General features: G+C 40.2%; 1 protein-coding gene across 2 annotated transcripts in view; it reads right to left on the bottom strand.

Moving 5' to 3' along the window:
• Positions 1 to 22,501, bottom strand: part of LOC135539350 (uncharacterized) — a 68,564-nt gene that overhangs the window by 43,223 nt on the left and 2,840 nt on the right. Inside the window, exons 2-22 of one of the 2 annotated variants that reach the window (XM_064965173.1) lie at positions 20,864 to 20,935; positions 20,189 to 20,318; positions 19,266 to 19,421; positions 18,988 to 19,125; positions 17,368 to 17,519; positions 16,154 to 16,257; positions 15,816 to 15,999; positions 15,469 to 15,600; positions 15,232 to 15,375; positions 14,924 to 15,059; positions 14,050 to 14,200; positions 13,823 to 13,959; positions 12,129 to 12,240; positions 11,886 to 11,949; positions 11,233 to 11,439; positions 10,806 to 10,951; positions 10,540 to 10,658; positions 9,117 to 9,241; positions 5,735 to 5,832; positions 5,449 to 5,585; positions 5,218 to 5,342 (exon numbers count right to left, since the gene is read on the bottom strand). In XM_064965173.1, coding sequence (XP_064821245.1) covers positions 5,218 to 5,342; positions 5,449 to 5,585; positions 5,735 to 5,832; positions 9,117 to 9,241; positions 10,540 to 10,658; positions 10,806 to 10,951; positions 11,233 to 11,439; positions 11,886 to 11,949; positions 12,129 to 12,240; positions 13,823 to 13,959; positions 14,050 to 14,200; positions 14,924 to 15,059; positions 15,232 to 15,375; positions 15,469 to 15,600; positions 15,816 to 15,999; positions 16,154 to 16,257; positions 17,368 to 17,519; positions 18,988 to 19,125; positions 19,266 to 19,421; positions 20,189 to 20,318 — 2,697 coding nt within the window. In that variant the 5' untranslated portion in view covers positions 20,864 to 20,935. The remainder of the gene's footprint in view (positions 1 to 5,217; positions 5,343 to 5,448; positions 5,586 to 5,734; positions 5,833 to 9,116; positions 9,242 to 10,539; positions 10,659 to 10,805; positions 10,952 to 11,232; positions 11,440 to 11,885; positions 11,950 to 12,128; positions 12,241 to 13,822; positions 13,960 to 14,049; positions 14,201 to 14,923; positions 15,060 to 15,231; positions 15,376 to 15,468; positions 15,601 to 15,815; positions 16,000 to 16,153; positions 16,258 to 17,367; positions 17,520 to 18,987; positions 19,126 to 19,265; positions 19,422 to 20,188; positions 20,319 to 20,863; positions 20,936 to 22,501) is intronic. The other variant, XM_064965171.1, reaches the window with a different exon arrangement.

The raw sequence follows: 22,501 nt of genomic DNA, 5'->3' as shown, positions 1-22,501 counted from the left end.
CACTAGCCTGCCTCAATATAACCTTATAACCTTAGCCTGCCTCAATATAACCTTACCTTAACCACACTAGCCTGCCTCAATATAACCTTACCCTAACCTTAACCACACTAGCCTGCCTCAATATAACCTTACCCTAACCTTAACCACACTAGCCTGCCTCAATATAACCTACCCTAACCTTAACCACACTAGCCTGCCTCAATATAACCTTACCCTAACCTTAACCACACTAGCCTGCCTCAATTTAACCTTACCCTAACCTTAACCACACTAGCCTGCCTCAATATAACCTTACCCTAACCTTAACCACACTAGCCTGCCTCAATATAACCTAACCTTAACCACACTAGCCTGCCTCAATTTATAACCTTACCTTAACCACACTAGCCTGCCTCAATATAACCTTACCCTAACCTTAACCACACTAGCCTGCCTCAATATAACCTTACCTTAACCACACTAGCCTGCCTCAATATAACCTTACCTTACCACACACTAGCCTGCCTCAATATAACCTTACCTTAACCTTAACACTAGCCTGCCTCAATATAACCTTACCTTAACCACACTAGCCTGCCCAATTTAACCTTTAACCACACTAGCCTGCCTCAATATAACCTTACCCTAACCTTAACCACACTAGCCTGCCTCAATATAACCTTAACCTTAACCACACTAGCCTGCCTCAATATAACCTTACCCTAACCTTAACCACACTAGCCTGCCTCAATATAACCTTACCCTAACACACACTAGCCTGCCTCAATATAACCTTACCCTAACCACACTAGCCTGCCTCAATTTAACCTAACCACACTAGCCTGCCTCAATTTAACCTTACCCTAACCTAACCACACACTAGCCTGCCTCAATATAACCTTACCCTAACCACAAGCCTGCCTCAATTAACCACACTAGCCTGCCTCAATATAACCTTACCCTAACCTTAACCACACTAGCCTGCCTCAATTTAACCTTACCCTAACCACACTAGGCTGCCTCAATTTAACCTTACCTTAACCACACTAGCCTGCCTCAATATAACCTTACCTTAACCACACTAGCCTGCCTCAATATAACCTTACCTTAACCACACTAGCCTGCCTCAATATAACCTTACCTTAACCACACTAGCCTGCCTCAATATAACCTTAACCTTAACCACACTAGCCTGCCTCAATATAACCTTACCTTAACCACACTAGCCTGCCTCAATATAACCTTACCTTAACCTTAACCACACTAGCCTGCCTCAATATAAACCTAACCTTAACCACACTAGCCTGCCTCAATATAAACCTTAACCTTAACCACACTAGCCTGCCCAATATAACCTTACTTAACCTTAACCACAGCCTGCCTCAATATAACCTTACCCTAACCTTAACCACACTAGGCTGCCTCAATTTAACCTTACCCTAACCTTAACCACACTAGGCTGCCTCAATTTAACCTTACCCTAACCTTAACCACACTAGCCTGCCTCAATATAACCTTACCCTAACCTTAACCACACTAGCCTGCCTCAATTTAACCTTAACCACACTAGCCTGCCTCAATATAACCTTACCCTAACCTTAACCACACTAGCCTGCCTCAATTTAACCTTACCCTAACCTTAACCACACTAGCCTGCCTCAATATAACCTTAACCACACTAGCCTGTCTCAATATAACCCTAACCCTAACCACACTAGCCTGCCTCAATATAACCTTACCCTAACCACACTAGCCTGCCTCAATTTAACCTTACCCTAACCTTAACCACACTAGCCTGCCTCAATATTAACCTTAACCACACTAGCCTGCCTCAATTATAACCTTACCCTAACCTTAACCACACTAGCCTGCCTCAATTTAACCTTACCTGTAACCTTAACCACACTAGCCTGCCTCAATATAACCTTACCTAACCTTAACCACACTAGCATGCCTCAATTTAACCTTACCCTAACCTTAACCACACTAGCCTGCCTCAATATAACCTTACCCTAACCACACTAGCCTGCATCAATTTAACCTTACCTTAACCACACACTAGCCTGCCTCAATATAACCTTAACCACACTAGCCTGCCTACCCTAACCACCTAGCCTGCCTCAATATAACCTTAACCTTAACCACACTAGCCTGCCTCAATATAACCTTACCCTAACCTTAACCACACTAGCCTGCCTCAATATAACCTTTAACCTTAACCACACTAGCCTGCCTCAATATAACCTTACCCTAACCTTAACCACACTAGCCTGCCTCAATATAACCTTTAACCACACTAGCCTGCCTCAATATAACCTTACCCTAACCTTAACCACACTAGCCTGCCTCAATATAACCTTACCCTAACCTTAACCACACTAGCCTGCCTCAATATAACCTTACCCTAACCTTAACCACACTAGCCTGCCTCAATATAACCTTACCTAACCTTAACCACACTAGCCTGCCTCAATATAACCTTACCCTAACCTTAACCACACTAGCCTGCCTCAATATAAACCTAACCTTAACCACACTAGCCTGCCTCAATATAACCTTACCTTAACCACACTAGCCTGCCTCAATATAAACCTTAACCTTAACCACACTAGCCTGCCTCAATATAACCTTACCCTTAACCTTACCCACACTAGCCTGCCTCAATATAACCTTACCCTAACCTTAACCACACTAGCCTGCCTCAATATAACCTTACCCTAACCTTAACCACACTAGCCTGCCTCAATATAACCTTACCCTAACCTTAACCACACTAGCCTGCCTCAATATAACCTTACCCTAACCTTAACCACACTAGCCTGCCTCAATATAACCTTACCCTAACCTTAACCACACTAGCCTGCCTCAATATAACCTAACCTTAACCACACTAGCCTGCCTCAATATAACCTTACCCTAACCTTAACCACACTAGCCTGCCTCAATATAACCTTACCCTAACCTTAACCACACTAGCCTGCCTCAATATAAATATAACCTTAACCACACTAGCCTGCCTCATTATAACCTTAACCTTTAACCACACTAGCCTGCCTCAATTATAACCTTACCTTAACCTTACCTTAACCACACTAGCCTGCCTCAATATAACCTTACCCTAACCTTAACACACTAGCCTGCCTCAATATAACCTTACCCTAACCTTAACACTAGCCTGCCTCAATTATAACCTTACCTAACCTAACCACACTAGCCTGCCTCAATATAACCTTACCCCTTAACCACACTAGCCTGCCTCAATTTAACCTTACCCTAACCCTAACCACACTAGCCTGCCTCAATATAACCTTACCCTAACCTTAACCACACTAGCCTGCCTCAATATAACCTTACCCTAACCACCACACTAGCCTGCCTCAATATAACCTTACCTTAACCACACTAGCCTGCCTCAATATAACCTTACCCTAACCTTAACCACACTAGCCTGCCTCAATATAACCTTACCTAACCTTAACCACACTAGCCTGCCTCAATATAACCTTACCTTAACCACACTAGCCTGCCTCAATATAACCTTAACCTTAACCACACTAGCCTGCCTCAATATAACCTTACCCTAACCTTAACCACACTAGCCTGCCTCAATATAACCTTACCTTAACACACTAGCCTTAACCACACTAGCCTGCCTCAATATAACCTTACCGTAACCTTAACCACACTAGCCTGCCTCAATATAACCTTACCTTAACCTTAACCACACTAGCCTGCCTCAATATAACCTTACCTAACCTTAACCACACTAGCCTGCCTCAATATAACCCTTAACCTTAACCACACTAGCCTGCCTCAATATAACCTAACCTTAACCACACTAGCCTGCCTCAATATAACCTTACACTAACCTTAACCACACTAGCCTGCCTCAATATAACCTACCTCAATATAACCTTAACCACACTAGCCTGCCTCAATATAACCTTACCTAACCTTAACCACACTAGCCTGCCTCAATATAACCTTACCCTAACCACACTAGCCTGCCTCAATATAACCTTACCCTAACCTTAACCACACTAGCCTGCCTCAATATAACCTTACCCTAACCTAACCCTAACCACACTAGCCTGCCTCAATTTAACCTTAACCTTAACCACACTAGCCTGCCTCAATATAACCTTACCTTAACCACACTAGCCTGCCTCAATTTAACCTTACCCTAACCTTAACCACACTAGCCTGCCTCAATTTAACCTTAACCTAACCTTAACCACACTAGCCTGCTTCAATATAACCTTACCTTAACCACACGAGCCTGCCTCAATTTAACCTTACCGTAACCCTAACCACACACTAGCCTGCCTCAATTTAACCTTTAACCACACCTGCCTCAATTTAACCCTAACCACACACTAGCCTGCCTCAATTTAACCTTACCGTAACCCTAACCACACACTAGCCTGCCTCAATTTAACCTTACCGTAACCCTAACCACACACTAGCCTGCCTCAATTTAACCTTACCGTAACCCTAACCACACACTAGCCTGCCTCAATTTAACCTTTAACCCTAACCACACACTAGCCTGCCTCAATTTAACCTTACCCTAACCACACTAGCCTGCCTCAATTTAACCTTACCCTAACCACACTAGCCTGCCTCAATTTAACCTTACTTTAACCACACTAGCCTGCCTCAATTTAACCTTACCCTAACCACGCACTAGCCTGCCTCAATTTAACCTTACCCTAACCCTAACCCTAACCACACACTAGCCTGCCTCAATTTAACCTTACCTTAACCACACTAGCCTGCCTCAATTTAACCTTACCCTAACCACGCACTAGCCTGCCTCAATTTAACCTTACCCTAACCCTAACCCTAACCACACACTAGCCTGCCTCAATTTAACCTTACCCTAACCCTAACCACGCACTAGCCTGCCTCAATTTAACCTTACCCTAACCCTAACCACACACTAGCCTGCCTCAATTTAACCTTTTGCACTTACATGTAACTATAGGTTGCTTTGCGAATCAGAAGGTGTAAATGTTTCCCGGCTGTTGCGATTTAGACAATGTTATAGTTTCTCGTGAGTTTGGATAATTATGATGTTGTGGAAGCAAAACAATTACTTTCACATGCAGGTAAATTCCACCATTTTTGAAAATGTAGAAGTCCTGGGTAATGGGAATAAATGAATTGTAACAGCAGTAAGCAGTCACAGAATACAAAATACACTGTCTTCATGTATTAATTTGTATAAAAGGATACAGGTGTGACAAAGCGCACAAGTGGAGGTTTGACAGGGTACTCAGCACCAAACTGACAGTACAGTTCAAAGGCTCCATTCTCATAAGGTGTATCAGGGGGGCCTTGCATGAGAATCTTCCAAAACGCTGAAAAGGTATGGCATGAGATACAGGGATTAAATGTTTGAAACAACATAGCAAGTGTTATCAAATCAATACCACTAAAAACAATACCCCAATACTGCTTACTTACTGAAGTCTGACTCTAATGGCAAAACTGTGCAGAATGGATGTGGGTCACAATGCAGACTCTTCAGCTCTTCCAGAATGCGTTTGTCCTTCTCCAAAAACCGACTGCTCTTGGATTCCTTGATGTTCTTTTTCAATGAACTATTTTGGGAGATGTTTTTGTGATTGAGAGACAGCAATCCATATTTTGAGACTTTTACTAAACCCACTGCCAAAGAACAATGGGCTTGGACGGGTAGTGATACTGGTCATGCAGAAATCACCACACAATGAAATAGAACATCACTCACTTCTCTGTCACAGTGACTTTACTGTTTAATTCGCTTGGTAGAGAAACCTCTGGCTGCTCATCATAGCCATTTTTGGCGAAGAGAGAAGTTAAAACACTCTGTAAAGAATTAATAACAAATTAGCATTATTCGTTACAATCCGTTTATTATCAGTGTTACAGTACATTCTGAAAGTATTCAGAGCCCTTGACTTCACCCACATTTTGTTACATTACAGCCTTATTCTAACATTTATTAAATCGTTTTTGTCCCTCATCAATCTACAAACGAAGCAAAAACAGGTTTTTATAATTCATAAGAAATAAAAAACTTTTACATAAGTATTCAGACCCTTTACATAGTACGTTGTTGAAGCACCTTTGGCAGCGATTACAGCCTTGAGTCTGCTTGGGCATGATGCTACAAGCTTGGCACACCTGTATTTGGGGAGTTTCTCCCATTCTTCTCTGCAGATCCTCTCAAGCTCTGTCAGGTTGGATGGGGAGCGTCACTGCACAGATATTTTCATGTCTTTCCAGAGATGTCAGATCGGGTTCAAGTCCGCGCTCTGGCTTGGCCACTCAAGGACATTCAGAGACTTGCGTTGTCTTGGCTCTGTGCTTCGAGTCGTTGTCCTGTTGGAAGGCGAACCTTCATCCCAGTCTGTGGTCCTGAGCAGGTTTTCATCAAGGATCTCTCTGTACTTTGCTCCGTTCATCTTTCCCTCGATCCTGACTAGTCTCCAAGTCCCTGCTGCTGAAAAACATCCACAGAGTATGATGCTGCCACCACCATGCTTCACCGTAGGGATGGTGCCAGGTTTCCTCCAGATGTGACGTTTGACATTCAGGCCAAAGAGTTCAATATTGGTTTCATCAGACCAGAGAATATTGTTTTGTCTTGATGGTTCCAAACTTCTTCCATTTAAGAATGATGGAGGCCACTGTGTTCTTGGGAACCTTCAATGCTGCAGAATTATTCATATTTTTTTGCCTCGACTCAACCCGGTCTCGGAGCTCTACGGACAATTCCTTCGACCTCATGGCTTGGTTTTTGCTCTGTCAACTGTGGGACCTTATATAGACAGATGTTTGCCTTTCCAAATCATGTCCAATCAATTGAATTTACCAGAAGTTGACTCCAATCAAGTTGTAGAAACATCTCAAGGGTGATCAATGGAAACAGGATGCACCTGAGCTCAATTTTAGAGTCTCACGACAAAGGGTCTGAATACTTACGTAAATAAGGTATTTCTGTTTTTAAACTCAAACTCTAAAAAGCTGTTATCGCTTTGTCATTATGGGGTATTGTGTGTAAGTTGATGAGGAAAATTGTTTATTTAAATCCATTTTAGAATAAAGCTGTAACGTAACAAAATGTGGAAAAAGTCAAGGGATCTGAATACTTTCCGAATACAGTGTATATCATTATGTCCAGCACCATACCTTTGTATGGCACGTTTCTACGTTCTGTACTCAAAACGATAAGAAAAGGTCCTGAGAAAAAACATTCTGTGATTTTACAAAACGACAAGACGTTTCCAGCTAAGTCTCCGTGCCACAATAAACTTGTGGTCTTTGAAAATCATTGTTCAGTTTATTTAAATCCTCTGGAGTCATTTTATTAGGACCTTTTCTTCTTATCTATAGAAACTGTATAAACTCGTCATTTTCACATACAGTGGGGCAAAAAAGTATTTAGTCAGCCACCAATTGTGCAAGTTCTCCACTTAAAAAGATGAGAGGCCTGTAATTTTCATCATAGGTACACCTCAACTATGACAGACAAAATAAGGGGATAAAAATCCAGAAAATCACATTGTAGGATTTTTAATGAATTTATTTGCAAATTATGGTGGAAAATAAGTATTTGGTCAATAACAAAAGTTTATCTCAATACTTTGTTATATACCCTTTGTTGGTAATGACAGAGGTCAAACGTTTTCTGTAAGTCTTCACAAGGTTTTCACACACTGTTGCTGGTATTTTGGCCCATTCCTCCATGCAGATCTCCTCTAGAGCAGTGATGTTTTAGGGCTGTTGCTGGGCAACACAGACTTTCAACTCCCTCCAAAGATTGCCTATGGGGTTGAGATCTGGAGACTGGCTAGGCCACTCCAGGACCTTGAAATGCCTCTTACGAAGCCACTCCTTCGTTGCCCGGGCGGTGTGTTTGGGATCATTGTCATGCTGAAAGACCCAGCCACGTTTCATCTTCAATGCCCTTGCTGATGGAAGGAGGTTTTCACTCAAAATCTCACGATACATGGCCCCATTCATTCTTTCCTTTACACGGATCAGTCGTCCTGGTCGCTTTGCAGAAAAACAGCCCCAAAGCATGATGTTTCCACCCCCATGCTTCACAGTAGGTATGGTGTTCTTTGGATGCAACTCAGCATTCTTTGTCCTCCAAACACGACGAGTTGAGTTTTTACCAAAAAGTTATATTTTGGTTTCATCTGACCATATGACATTCTCCCAATCTTCTACTGGATCATCCAAATGCTCTCAAGCAAACTTCAGACGGGCCTGGATATGTACTGGCTTAAGCAGGGGGACACGTCTGGCACTGCAGGATTTGAGTCCCTGGCGGCGTAGTGTGTTACTGATGGTAGGCTTTGTTACTTTGGTCCCAGCTCTCTGCAGGTCATTCACTAGGTCCCCCCGTGTGGTTCTGAGATTTTTGCTCCCCATTCTTGTGATCATTTTTGACCCCACTGGGTGAGAACTTGCGTGGAGCCCCAGATCGAGGGAGATTATCAGTGGTCTTGCATGTCTTCCATTTCCTAATAATTGCTCCCACAGTTGATTTCTTCAAACCAAGCTGCTTACCTATTGCAGATTCAGTCTTCCCAGCCTGGTGCAGGTCTACAATTTTGTTTCTGGTGTCCTTTGACAGCTCTTTGGTCTTGGCCATAGTGGAGTTTGGAGTGTGACTGTTTGAGGTTGTGGACAGGTGTCTTTTATACTGATAACAAGTTCAAACAGGTGCAATTACTACAGGTAACGAGTGGAGGACAGAGGAGGCTCTTAAAGAAGAAGTTACAGGTCTGTGAGAGCCAGAAATCTTGCTTATTTGTAGGTGACCAAATACTTATTTTCCACCATAATTTGCAAATAAATTCATAAAAAAATCCTACAATGTGATTTTCTGGATTTTTTCTCATTTTGTCTGTCATAGTTGAAGTGTACCTATGATGAAAATTGCAGGCCTCATCTTTTTAAGTGGGAGAACTTGCACAATTGGTGGCTGACTAAATACTTTTTTGCCCCACTGTATGTAGACACTGACATGGTGCTGGGGTAAAAAAGTGGTGAAGTGTCCCTTTAACTTATTTCATATCAAATACATGGAAACAAACATAAGTATCCTGTTTGAATAGATTTCACTTGATAAGTCCTACCTTGCTCGTAATGGAGGATGGGTTCATTTTTTCCTTAGGCTTCCTCATCTCCAAAGATAGAACTGTTTCCATTTCAAAGAGCTTCAGACCAGCTGTACCTGTCTCTGGTTTGAAACAGCACCCTCCTACGGGGCATGGACGAAATAGAATTAGTTGCCTCACTTTTATTACTTGATGCAAATATGAAGGAAAAAATACGGCATCTGTTGACCCCCAAAAACACACCAGATGGCTACAACACATTTCACTAGACTCTAGTCTAGTCTGATGTGTCCTCTGAATTGATCCAAATGCAATTTAAGCTTTCAAAAAGATGCACACTGGTTGTAAAAGAATGCATCATAATGACAATCAGACAATTTAGACCAGAAAAGTGATTTAGAAGCTAAGTCATTGTTTAAAAACAAACTAATTCTAAACCCTTTACAATCCCTTTTAAAGGTATACTTCAAGTGTTACTATTACGTTATACTATGGTATTACAATGAAATTGGGGGGCGAAAGGTTGCAGAATGCGGTTTGAATGTGTGAAGGGAAAAACGACTCTGGCATGTGTAGTAATAGGAAGTATTATTGGAATAGGCACTTAGGTAGTTTATTAGCAGAATTGCAAGCTACTGTAGTTCGAGTTGAGGGGCACATTTTCAGGTAAGAATTTGTCCCAATAATTGCGATGAAATTGCCTACTTGTAAGTATTATCACAACCTGCATCTTGACTAGTTTCTGAAAGGTGTTGCATGTGTAATGATTTCTGTCACATTTCGTTACTGACTAATATTGAATACTGACACCAAACACTGACACAAATATGTTATAAATGCTGTGTTGAAACATTTGGAATGTTCCCTTTCTTCCACTTGCTTAGTCATCTTGTGTAAAATGTTGAGTCATGCAAAAATAATGAGAAGGTATGAGCACAAAAAAATGCATTCATTCTGACCTTCATCCAGATTTGAACCACAAGGAAACCATCATTATGATGTCCTATGCTCACTGGGATGAGCTAGAATCTCCTTAGACATTAGACATTATAATGATGACCTAAGCCCACTGGGATGAGCTAGAACCTCCTTAGACATATTAATAATGACCTAAGCCCACTGGGATGAGCTAGAACCTCCTTAGACATTAGACATTATAATGATGATGACATAAGCCCACTGGGATGAGCTAGAACCTCCTTAGACATTAGACATTATAATGATGACCTAAGCCCACTGGGATGAGCTAGAACCTCCTTAGACATTATAATGATGACCTAAGCCCACTGGGATGAGCTAGAACCTCCTTAGACATTAGACATTATAATGATGACCTAAGCCCACTGGGATGAGCTAGAACCTCCTTAGACATTAGACATTATAATGATGACCTAAGCCCACTGGGATGAGCTAGAACCTCCTTAGACATTAGACATTATACCTGTTGCATTGCTGATTCCATGGAGCATGTGGTTATCCAACTTTCCAACAACGATGGCATCAACAATAATGTTAAAGCGTATCAACTTGGTTGTGACGTCATCTGGTTTTGTCTTTGACCTACGAACACAATTCTTAATAAATACAATCCCAAATGGAACGCTACCCTTTATGTTATTGCATTGCATGTAAAAGAATCGAAAATATAAAAATATCCACAAACAGATTGTAATCACTGTTTTCCACACTGAAAAAATATTTTTTTACCCCACATCATTCCCATCTGTGAGACATATGATGCGAAGTCTGCAGTCTGGAAATTGCTTTCCAACTTTTTCCAGTTCAGATGTGCCATGATTCAAGGCATCATACAGCACAGTGCGTCCATTTGCCTTAAGATTGTGTATGTGCTCCTGTAAGTGCAAAAATTGTTTACATGTAAATCAATTGTTAGTTTTTTTAGAGAAAGACGCACACTTTGTATACTCCCAAACATCTAATGGGGATAGCAAAACATTCTTTGTTTTACATGTAATAAGATGTCACGTTAGCTGACATAACATACCAGATTAGATCTTACCTCACTTGAAAAAAGGTTAAAGAATGATACCATGAATCCCACAAAATCCCATGTTTGGAACTGCTTTGCTATTTTGCATTCAGGAAATAGACATTATGAGACAAATATATTTACCTTAAAGGTCTCCAGAGTCTCTGTAAATGTGTGGAGAGTGTTAACTGATGAGTCAAACTTCACCAAGCCAATGACATGATGGAAATCGTAAGCCATGCTTCTCGTTGTGAAGTTATCAAACAGCTGTTTGATTGCATCCAACCGTGTCATTTTGTCATCTGAATCATAGCATGTCTCGTTCATGGAGGAGCTTGAATCCACTAGCACCTAAAGAATGTTGGATGGAGAAAACAGCAAAGGAGGAGCTAACTTCACTGTTATAATGTAGAATGTTGTTACACCAACATACGTGTCAGGGTAGCCTAGTGGTTAGAGTGTTGGACTAGTAACCAAAAGGTTGCAAGTTCAAGTCCCCGAGCTGACAAGGTACAAATCTGTCGTTCTGCCCCTGAACAGGCAGTTAACCCATTGTTCCTAGGCCGTCATTGAAAATAAGAATTTGTTCTTAACTGACTTGCGTAGTAAAATAAAGGTTAAAATAAAATAAAAAAATTCTAAGGTGAAGACCTTGGTGTGCTACTTGGTCTTTGCCAACATCTCATCATTGGAGCCATATCAATGGCTCATGCTTGCAGTGTCAACTGACCTTAGATGCAGAAATATAAATGGATACTGTATTTTCAAATATTGAAATATAATCTATCATAAATTACCAATATTGCCTCTTTAGGAGTCCTGGTGGTCATGAAAGTCTGGTCACTTCTGGTGTCTCTCATTCTACAGAGAAATTCAAAACATACAATAAGCAATGAAGGGGTCTGATGGAGATTATAGGTACATTAACTTAACTCATTATCAATGTGATCCATGTTCATGAACTGCCCACCAGGAATTATGAAGCTTCATATAGTTTCAAACATTATGTTTAAAGTATTTTCATATTATAAGTGTCTTACTCATGTGCCAATTCGTCCACATTCAAAGTTCGGTTTTTCCCAGCTAAGCAATCGAAAACAACGAAATCCAGAGGAGATCTTTTGGATTTTTCAATGTAAACACCCAGGTTATCTGTAAAACCACAAACAATTATTTATCCTGCAAACCACACAACAATAGGCCAGCATTTAAAATGGCAAAACCCCAGACACAATGATTCCCATAAAAACGTTTGGCAGCAATTTAGTTTACAGTTCTGAAATAACAGGATCACAACTGGGAAGTAAGAGGAAACAACAGGGAAATAACATGGGAACAACTGGGAAGTAAGAGGAAACAACAGGGAAATAACAGGGCAACGACTGGGAAGTAAGAGGAAACATCAAGGAAATAACATGGCAACAACTGGCAAGTAAGAGGAAGCAACAGGGAAATAACATGGCAACAACTGGGAAGTAAGAGGAAGCAACAGGGAAATAACATGGCAACAACTGGCAAGTAAGAGGAAACAACAGGGAAATAACAGGGCAACAACTGGGAAGTAAGAGGAAACAACAGGGAAATAACATGGCAACAACTGGGAAGTAAGAGGAAACAACAGGGAAATAACATGGCAACAACTGGGAAGTAAGAGGAAACAACAGGGAAATAACAGGGCAACGACTGGGAAGTAAGAGGAAACAACAGGGAAATAACAGGGCAACAACTGGGAAGTAAGAGGAAACAACAGGGAAATAACAGGCAACGACTGGGAAGTAAGAGGAAACAACAGGGAAATAACATGGGAACAACTGGGAAGTAAGAGGAAACAACAGGGAAATAACATGGGAACAACTGGGAAGTAAGAGGAAACAACAGGGAAATAACATGGGAACAACTGGGAAGTAAGAGGAAACAACAGGGAAATAACAGGGCAATGACTGGGAAGTAAGAGGAAACAACAGGGAAATAACAGGGCAATGACTGGGAAGTAAGAGGAAACAACAGGGAAATAACATGGGAACAACTGGGAAGTAAGAGGAAACAACAGGGAAATAACATGGGAACAACTGGGTAACAAAGTGGTAATAACCCATTCATAGTGTTTAGCTGCTAAATACAGATATAGATTTGTGATGATTTTTCCTGGTTGTTACGTATAAATAATGATTTGTTACTTAAGAAATATAAATAATAGAGGCTAATAAGTACAAGTTATGTAATAAATATTTATGGCCATTTCACCTCTTCTCAGCAGCACCGTACGTATTAAGAATGCGCTTGGAACTTTTGTAGAAAGAATGGCTATTTAACCGAATCATTTGAAAAACTATATCATACTTATAATGTATGTGGACCAATCTCAGTTGTGCAACTGCTAGATATCCCTGAACCCTTCACTTGTTTCAGCACTGTAAACTAAAATGCTACCAAAAGTTCATATTCCCATAAAATAGATCAAATACACGCTTCAATAACAAGCATGTGATAAACTGACAGCATTTGAAAGTGCTATCTGTCAATGCAGTGTATCATATGTTGCTGTCTGATGAACCAAAGACATCAATAGTTCTGCTGCAATGTGAATGAATTGTGCACATATTCATTTGCATAGGCCTAAGCAACAATAAGCGAACACCATGAGATGGGACTTTCCATGACCATAATAATCTCAAACATGAATGATACATCGTACCAAGACTTGAACTAGTAGGCACAAGGCCCGGTAGCCTACCTTCTTTCAAAAGAACCAGACGTGGCCCATCCACTCCTACACCCTTCAACTGCAGTGGTGGAGTGACTGTCAGGTGAGGGTAAGCAATCAATTCTTCAGTCATCTTGGCAAATGTCTCATCTAGTTTGATCTGAAAGCTTTAATTTGATTAAACAATAAATCATGAATTACCAGTTAACACTATCGATGCAGATAAAGTATTGAACGATACAATGAAAGAATCATACTTTTGACCAGTCACAAGTCCATATGAAACCCAAACAGGGAATGTTTTGATGGATGGAGGCAGACTGAGTAAAATCTTTTCGACATCGGTAGCTCTCCACATTGAAGTTTCTGTCAGGATCTCAGCAGAGCAGTTTGGGATTCTTTCTCCATCTTAGCAAGTGGTAAAACACGTCATGCAATTACAACATTTGATCATGAAACTACTGTACATGTCAAAGTTTAATTCACATATCAAAAGTGATACTTTTTTCGGTTTACAAATAAACAAGACATTATTAGCTGCTCTTCCAGTGCAGACACTAACACATCTCAGCAATCATTAACATAGGTGCATGACTATTAGTTCTGGGTTTGACTAAGAATTCAAATTCACACTCTGTAGAGAGCCCTGTAATTCTTAACTCTGAGGGAACATGCCAAAGTTTCATCAAACCCGTTCCTATGTTTAACATTATGGCTGCAGTGAGCCAGTCAAGTCACAGCTATTGATTCAAAACCAATGTTTAAACTCTAGAGCCAATTGATCTTGCGTTATGGTGTTTGGTACATGATATGATGGCATTTGATGGCATTTTACATATATTTTTGATGTACTGTAGAATTGAGTTGTGCAGAGCAGTTTCCCATTAGTATGGTACTATTGTAGCCTGAGTACCAGTCTGTTTAGATATCCATTCACTACTTGCCACTCCTTGTTATGCCGAACATGTTTGGCATGACACAGAGTGGTGGTTGTGGCATGTAAGCACAAAACCGTCTCCGGATTTCAGGCCAGTACTATTGGCCATTGTGCCACATGTAGATGTTACTGAAAATATATTGTTCCCACAGTGCTGTGCATATTACATATACCCACATCTGCTGATGTTTTACCTTTAATTTTCTGTAGGACATACTCTCTTTCAAAGACATCTGGTAGTCCAGGTACTTGAACTGGGTCGCAGAAGCGCACTCCTGGTTGAGAGGTCAAACATATCGGTGCAAAGACCTCATGTTGTGAACTCTCTTTCTAGGGTAGACAAAGAGATAGAAAACACATACATATGGTGGTCATTTGTTTATGTTACATGCCAAACAAATAGAGGTGCAGTATCTCAGTTCCCCATTAAAAACATACCATTGATAACACATTATGGCTCATATTGTATCTAAAAAAAATAAAATTAAAATAACGGGCATACCTCTGCCTTAGATATCAGGTAGGCCCAGCAAACTGGTGCATTCTCAAACACGTCAGGGTCTTCAATGATCTTGTCACCTCTTTTTTTATTAAGGCTTGGCAACAGCTCTCTGAAGAGAGTGTACAACCCCTCAACAATGGCAATCTAAAACAAATAAATGTTATGAATCTATTTGTGGACTTACATGATATTATATGTGTACTGTACATTACGTTTGTGTTCAAAAATAAGCATCACCTTCTGGGTCCTACTTCCACTTTCATTTCTGCACAACAGCTGATACAAACTTTGTGCCAGGGGATTACATCCACTGAGCTTTCGAATGTATGCATTCACTTTCTTGAATCCCTCTCCAGAATGTTGAAATTTCTGTAAGGATATTAGGGAAGATCATTTAATGCATGATGGGTGACTCGATGGGGCAAGGTACTGTACATTGAACATCCAATAGCACAAGCAAAGGAACACTGTAGCACTCTTTGTCTGGACATGGTAATACAACACATCTGAGGTTTTAATAAATGGTTACCACGTCATGGTCAACATGACTGTAACAAGACAATGTAAATATCTGAATATCTCACAACGGTATATAGTGAAGAAAAGAAAGCACTGAGTCCTTTCCGGGTTTGTTGCACTGAGGGTACGACATCATTCAAGAAGAATTCCATGTTGTCCTGATTCTCATCGGGGAGTGAGGACAAAGAAAAGGGCACAGTTGTCTCCTCATTGATTCCACAATCTTGCAAAGTTTCACCGTGTTCACCTCTGCAAAAAAAGGTAAATTAGGAAGAAGTTGTATTGAAGCTATACAAGGTCAAATGATAAGATGTGCAGGGGTTTATTAATTGACATAATTTTGTCTGTTATTAAATGTATTAATAAATGATTAAATCACAATTATATATGCATGTGACATTACTTATAAAGGAGGACATGTGCTGGGATTCCACTTTCATTAGAGAGCTTTTGTCTCAAGACTCTAATTGTGTCACTTGTCAAGTCCACCTTGACCTCATAGTCTCCCTGTTGGTGAAAAGCACAGTATATTCAATAATTGACAGACATTATTTACAGATACAGCTTAGTTGCTACCAGAGGGCTATACCACGTAGCGAGATAGAAGAGTTAGCGGCTAACTTTGGTAAACTCTTAAACTCTGGGCAACCATTAACACAAAGCAGGCTCACCTTTTAGCTAGGTATATTTCTATGGCAACGAATCTTTCAGCTCTAACTTGCTACGTGGCAGGTTAACTCCACTTTATCATTTATCAAATGTGAGACTTGAGTTGAGGACCAATCAAATGAGATTCCCACCCTTTTGCTAAGATTGCGTCACATCATTCTCTTCATACAGGCAATATTTGATGAAGACGACCGATTAAATATTTTATTAATCAAATCTTATTTTGTGTTAAAAACAGTAAGTAAAACTCTGGTTTGACTGTATTAATACAATTATTTATCGACTTAGAAAACAGCCTGCTCGTTCATGGATAAGCATACCAAAGACGGCATTAACAATACGCATAGTAAAAGCAAGACAGCACTTCTAATAGCCTGCTTACCACTATAACCTGAATTTGCAGGATAACCTTTCTTTCATTTTGATTTCGACCACCAACAAAGAAAAAGGTGGCACTGGCTCGACCATGAATCTCTGTTCGCGTATTGTCTCAATTAAGTTATCGGCGTTCACCTAGCTGGGCTATCCACATCAATCAATCAAATGTATTTATAAAGCCCTTTTTACATCAGCAGATGTCACAAAGTGCTGTTCAGAAACCCAGCCTAAAACCCCAAACAGCAAGCAATGCACATGCACATGCAGTTACAAGCCTGGCTTGACTTAGCAGCAGGTGTTGGATCAATATCCGCCTTCGTGATATCCATTAAGCATAAATTGGAAGGTGAAGCTAATTGAAGCTAGCTAGCTTTAGAAAATCCTCAATAGATCTAGCCAGCGTCGTAGTATACCCCTCTGGTATTACACCCTTTCATAATACATACAGGTTTGGAAAAGTAAGGGGTTAGAATCACAGTTTTAAATACAGCTAAAACAGCTATAAATATATACATAAATTGAGTCCTGCCACGTTGAGCTTTGTATTTTTCGATAATGTGATGAATTCACCTTGAGCATAATGTGGCATCGAACATTCTCCTCTCCTGAGATGTCAGTCATCTCTCGTTGTGGCATGTGGGGGGCTTGTTTCAGGTTCTCCTTGGGTGTAAATATGGCATAAAGCTCACTTCCATTTTCAATGTGCCTGTCTTTCAAAGACCCTAAAATGGTTGTAATATAAGATGCTTGTCAACACAAGGGATATTCCATGTCATTTCACCTCAAATTATATGTATTTACAGTTGCCGTCAAAAGTTTGGACACAATACTCATTCAAGGTTGTTGTTTTTTTGTTGTTTTTTTTTTACTATTTTCAACATCGTAGAATAATAGTGAAGACATCAAAACTATGAAATAACACATGAAATCTTGTAGTAACCAAAACAGTGTTAAACAAATCAAAAAGCATTCCATGTGAAGCTGGTTGGGAGAATGCCAAGAGTGTGCAAAGCTGTCATCAAGGCAAAGGATGGCTACTTTGAAGAGTCTGAAATATAAAATATATTTTGATTTATTTGACACTTTTTTGGTTACTACATGATTTTCTCATTTCGATACCAAACCCACCACTGGTGTGGGTGGCGGAAGAGCTCTATTTTCATATTAAAAATACTGAGCTATATTGTATGCAAAAGAAAGGGAAATTTATATTATGTTATAATAATACAATTCCACTGGGCCTGGGGCCCTTGTTAAGGTCAACAGCATCATGAACTTTAGCCAACTTTACTGAACTGGCACTACTATAAGTGTCACGACTTTTGCCGAAGTCGATGCCTCTCCTTGTTCGGCGGTCGACGTCACCGGTTTTCTAGCCGTCATTGATCCATTTTTCATTTTCCATTGGTTTTGTCTAGTCTCCCTACACACCTGGTTTCAATCCCATTCATTACCTGTTGTGCATTTAACCCTCTGTTTCCCCTCATGTCTGTGTCAGAGATTGTCCATTATTGTTTTGTGTTGTTTGTAATTGCGCGGCGGGTCCTCGTACCAAGTTTGTTTTGTTTGTTTATTTATTCATGGTTTTGGAGTTATGTTTTCTAAGTTATTAAACTACTCCATTTTACCAAGTTCAATTCTCCTGCGCCTGACTTCATTGCCACCTATACACACGCCTATGACAATAAGACCTAGTTGTAACACACTCACTATTACTCGTAGTACTAAGGTCCCGTGTGGCTCAGTTGGTAGAGCATGGCACTTGCAACGGCAGGGTTGTGGGTTTGATTCCCACGAGGGACCAGTATGAAAATGTATGCACTCACTGTAAGTCACTCTGGATAAGAGCGTCTGCTAAATTATGTAAATGTACAATAAAGGCTACTATCCCATTGCAGATGGAATTAGCTGTTAGCTAAATCTGCTACAACACAATTTCACTTGTCTGCTGAGACTTGTGTTTTTATTGTCCCTGTTCAAATAAACGTAAATTACATTTATAATACAGTCACTATTATACTAGCCTCAAACTTTAAACACTAGCCTCTAACAATTTAAACTTCTAAACTCCTCCAACTAACATAAAATACTTCTGGACAGCTTATAACAAAATACCCTTTTTAGTCATGAATGTGAATGTGTTTTCATAATGGGGTATGTATAAAAGCATACTATATCTGGCATACGTACATGTGTTGAAGAAAGGATCATCAGTTAAAGGCATTCCCTCAATGGTGTAGAGGCACAGGGCTCTGGAATTCCCAATGGCCTCTTGGTGACAAATCCTTAGCATCAGATCTTCAACCGTGTTTTGGGCAGGATCCATGTCTATATTGAAAATATAGTCAAACATGAGGCATGTCACAAAGTAATGACTTTTAGTGATATGATGCTTTTGATATGAGTTATAGAATCCCTTTGAATAAAGTGCTCTCCTCCTTCCTATATGACCTACTTCTATGTCTCACCTCTGATGTCTCTTGGCTCAGGACAGTGGGGATATGTGTACCGCAGATGGAAAGACTCCATCGATTTCTGTACAGGCATTGCTTGCTGTGGCGCTCTGAGTCGTTGGATGAAATCTTTCATTTTTTCAAAGCGATTCTTTTCTACATGACTGAAATCTGTTGGGAAAAAATGAACCACAGACACTTTTTGACCAGCCATGCAGCTTGCTAATAATCCCATTGTACACTGATGTGTGCCCCACAATGGCAAATAACTTCAACCAAACAAGTGAAAAATGAATGGGGCCCAATACTGCAAGAACAATGTTTTTGATGTAATGACTAAATTAAACATTGTTACAATGTCACATCTAGATCTTATTACTCAGATTGAGGCCTGATAGCCATAGAAACTAGGACTTTAAAGTGAAATATCCATTGACCCCCTATTCATCTAAGTACTTTGTGCTGCAGTCTTTAGTATATTATATATTAATATGTTATTCTTGTATTATATTATTGTATTATTAATTCAGTCTGAAGCGGCGATACATTCACAATGAAACCAAAACTGTGATTAATCAGATTTTCACCAGTAGGTTAAGTCAGCTTGATAGTAACTAGCTATTGTAGGCCAAATACATCAGATATGCGATTAAAAACAGGTTGAGACTGATTGTATGTTAGCATTTTTGTCTATAATGACATGGGCTGGTATAAGAATAAATCACTCTTGGCTATGATGTTAAATGGGAAAGGGAAAGGGGATCCCTAGTCAGTTGTACAACTGAATGCATTCAACTGAAAAGTGTCTTCAGCATTTAACCCAACCCCTCTGAATCAGAGAGGTGCAGAGGGCTGACTTAAATTCAAGGCTCATCTAGCGAAGAACTACACAGTGTCAATATGGTGTCATTGAGTCAGTTACATGTCTGTGGCCTTACTCATTTTGTCTAAATCTTCACCATTTACGCCATCAATGAAATCTCTCTCATCTTGGACACCCAAAGTGAGGAATGTATTGTAGTAGGCCTCCAGTCTGTGCTGCGCGAGGAGATTGAATATCTTATCCATCTAGAACAAAATAAAGGTAAAACATTCCAACATTAACATAAAGGGCGGGCACCAACATTGATAATTCGATTTGATATCGTTATGAGTAAAGCATATCTTGATATCAGTTTATCATCCTGTTAACCTACACTATTATGTAAAAAAGCTTACATGACTGATTTTGCAAACACAAAACCCTACCACAGGCTCTAAACTTTATAGCATACTTAAAGAATCCTTAAATGTTGAAGCTGCCACGTCCGTTTGGGATATTGCATCAAAAAACGAACACTGTTTTTTCCCCTCAGACCCCATGGCATGTGCAATAGAACAGCAGAATATGGACTGCACATGTGGTTTGCCACGCTGCAGGATGCTCCTCGCCCCCAGTTCATCAACAACACAAAAACAATAACAAAGGCATTGGGGGCGAACAGTTGCGCTGTTTCCCCAAATGTGGATTTGGTTTTTAACTGTCTGCTGAAAGGTAGGTTAGGTTAGGCCTGTGGTGTAGCTGTTCATAGTAAAAAGGGATAGTTTATTTACATTCTGTCCTGTACTCTTACATTGTATATTCCCGTTTCTTCTTACATAAGGACAGGGCCAGCTCTAACCTTTTGGGGGCCCCCCTCTTGACACTGGAGAGAAAAACATACGTTTTAAAGCAGCAATGTTGCAGTTTTATAGCAAGTTTTCAGCAGTTCGACACATTTTGCCATGGGATGGAGAGCAAATTTTGTAATTTTATAGCACCTTCATGCAATTCTACTCATTCTGTCATTGGGCAGAGATACATTTTTTTCAATTTTAAAGCAAATTTCCTGCAATTCTACCCATTTTGCCATGGGGTGGACCCAGATTTTATTTTTTGTGTTGTTGTTTTTTTACATAACACTAAGAAAAAAATATGTATTTATTTATTTATCTTTTATTGTAAGTACAAACGTGTCCTCTGTAGTGGTCATTAGGAAGTAAATATGAAAAAAATGTATATTACAGTCAATGGGTACAGTAGGTAAAAAACACTACAGAGGACATTTTTTGATAAGCTCTTATTTAATGTGAAATAACTTTTACACAGTGACGATTAATAATTACACAAAAGTTGTCAAGGTCACACCCCACACATGTGATATCATTGAAAGGCCCAGAATGTCCCTCAAAGGGACAACAGGACTTAATCCAGAGGCTTGTATGGCCTCAGAGATATGGACCAAAAAATGATGTACACTAGAGAGGACACAAATTAATTGATTGTTAATTAACAAACAAGTTTTGCATCTCCAGGCCACCACGCAACAAGCTGCATGCAAGCTGCTGATGAGCACCTTTTGAACATTTACATTTTAAAAAGTTGAATAAATCAGTGTAATATGTACCATCACAATAAATACATAATTTATTTAGTAAAGTCTAAAGAAACATTATGATATGAAGAAAATGCATGTCAGAAGAACAGAACCTGAGTTGGCCAACTATGTTATCTGGCGATGCTCCATGCAATAGGCTGTAGGCTTGTTCATTTAGCTGACAAGACATGTTTGTAAGTCCTGTGCCATTATTTTATATTATAGGATTTTATAGGAAGAAGAAATAATTGAATTTAGCTGAATAAAATAGTAAGGATATTTTTACCATTCCAGAGCGAATACACATATGAAGTGGCTATGTTGAGCGCAAAAGAGATAATTTGAAACAGGTCCTATATGTGACACTCTGTAACTCTCGTCTGATGAAGAATAAGGAGTGGACCAAAGCGCAGCGTGGTACGTGTTCATGATTTTTTATTAACTCAGAACACTTTGAACAAAAATAATAAAGAGACAAACTAACAGTTCTGTAACGTAACCAAACTAAACAGAAAACATAGAAGCAGGCCCCGGACTGGGGACCCTTGTTGTGGGCCCTGGACTGGGCACCCTCGTTGCGGGCCCCGGACTGGGCACCCTCGTTGCGGGCCCCGGACTGGGCACCCTCGTTGCGGGCCGCGGACTGGGCACCCTCGTTGCGGGCCACGGACTGGGCACCCTCGTTGCGGCCCCGGAATGGGCACCCTCGTTGCTGGAGGCTCCGGACTGGAGATCATCACTGGATACTTCGTGCCCTGGATCATCACTGGAGGCCTCTTGCCATGGATCATCACTGTAGGCTTCGTGCCATGGATCATCACTGTAGGCTTCGTGCCATGGATCATCACTGGAGGC

The sequence above is a fragment of the Oncorhynchus masou genome, chromosome 5 (assembly GCF_036934945.1).
Source record: "Oncorhynchus masou masou isolate Uvic2021 chromosome 5, UVic_Omas_1.1, whole genome shotgun sequence".
Classification (NCBI taxonomy): Eukaryota; Metazoa; Chordata; class Actinopteri; order Salmoniformes; family Salmonidae; genus Oncorhynchus; species Oncorhynchus masou.
Note: the sequence above shows the minus strand (reverse complement) of the source record. Positions and strands in the feature narration are given on the sequence as shown.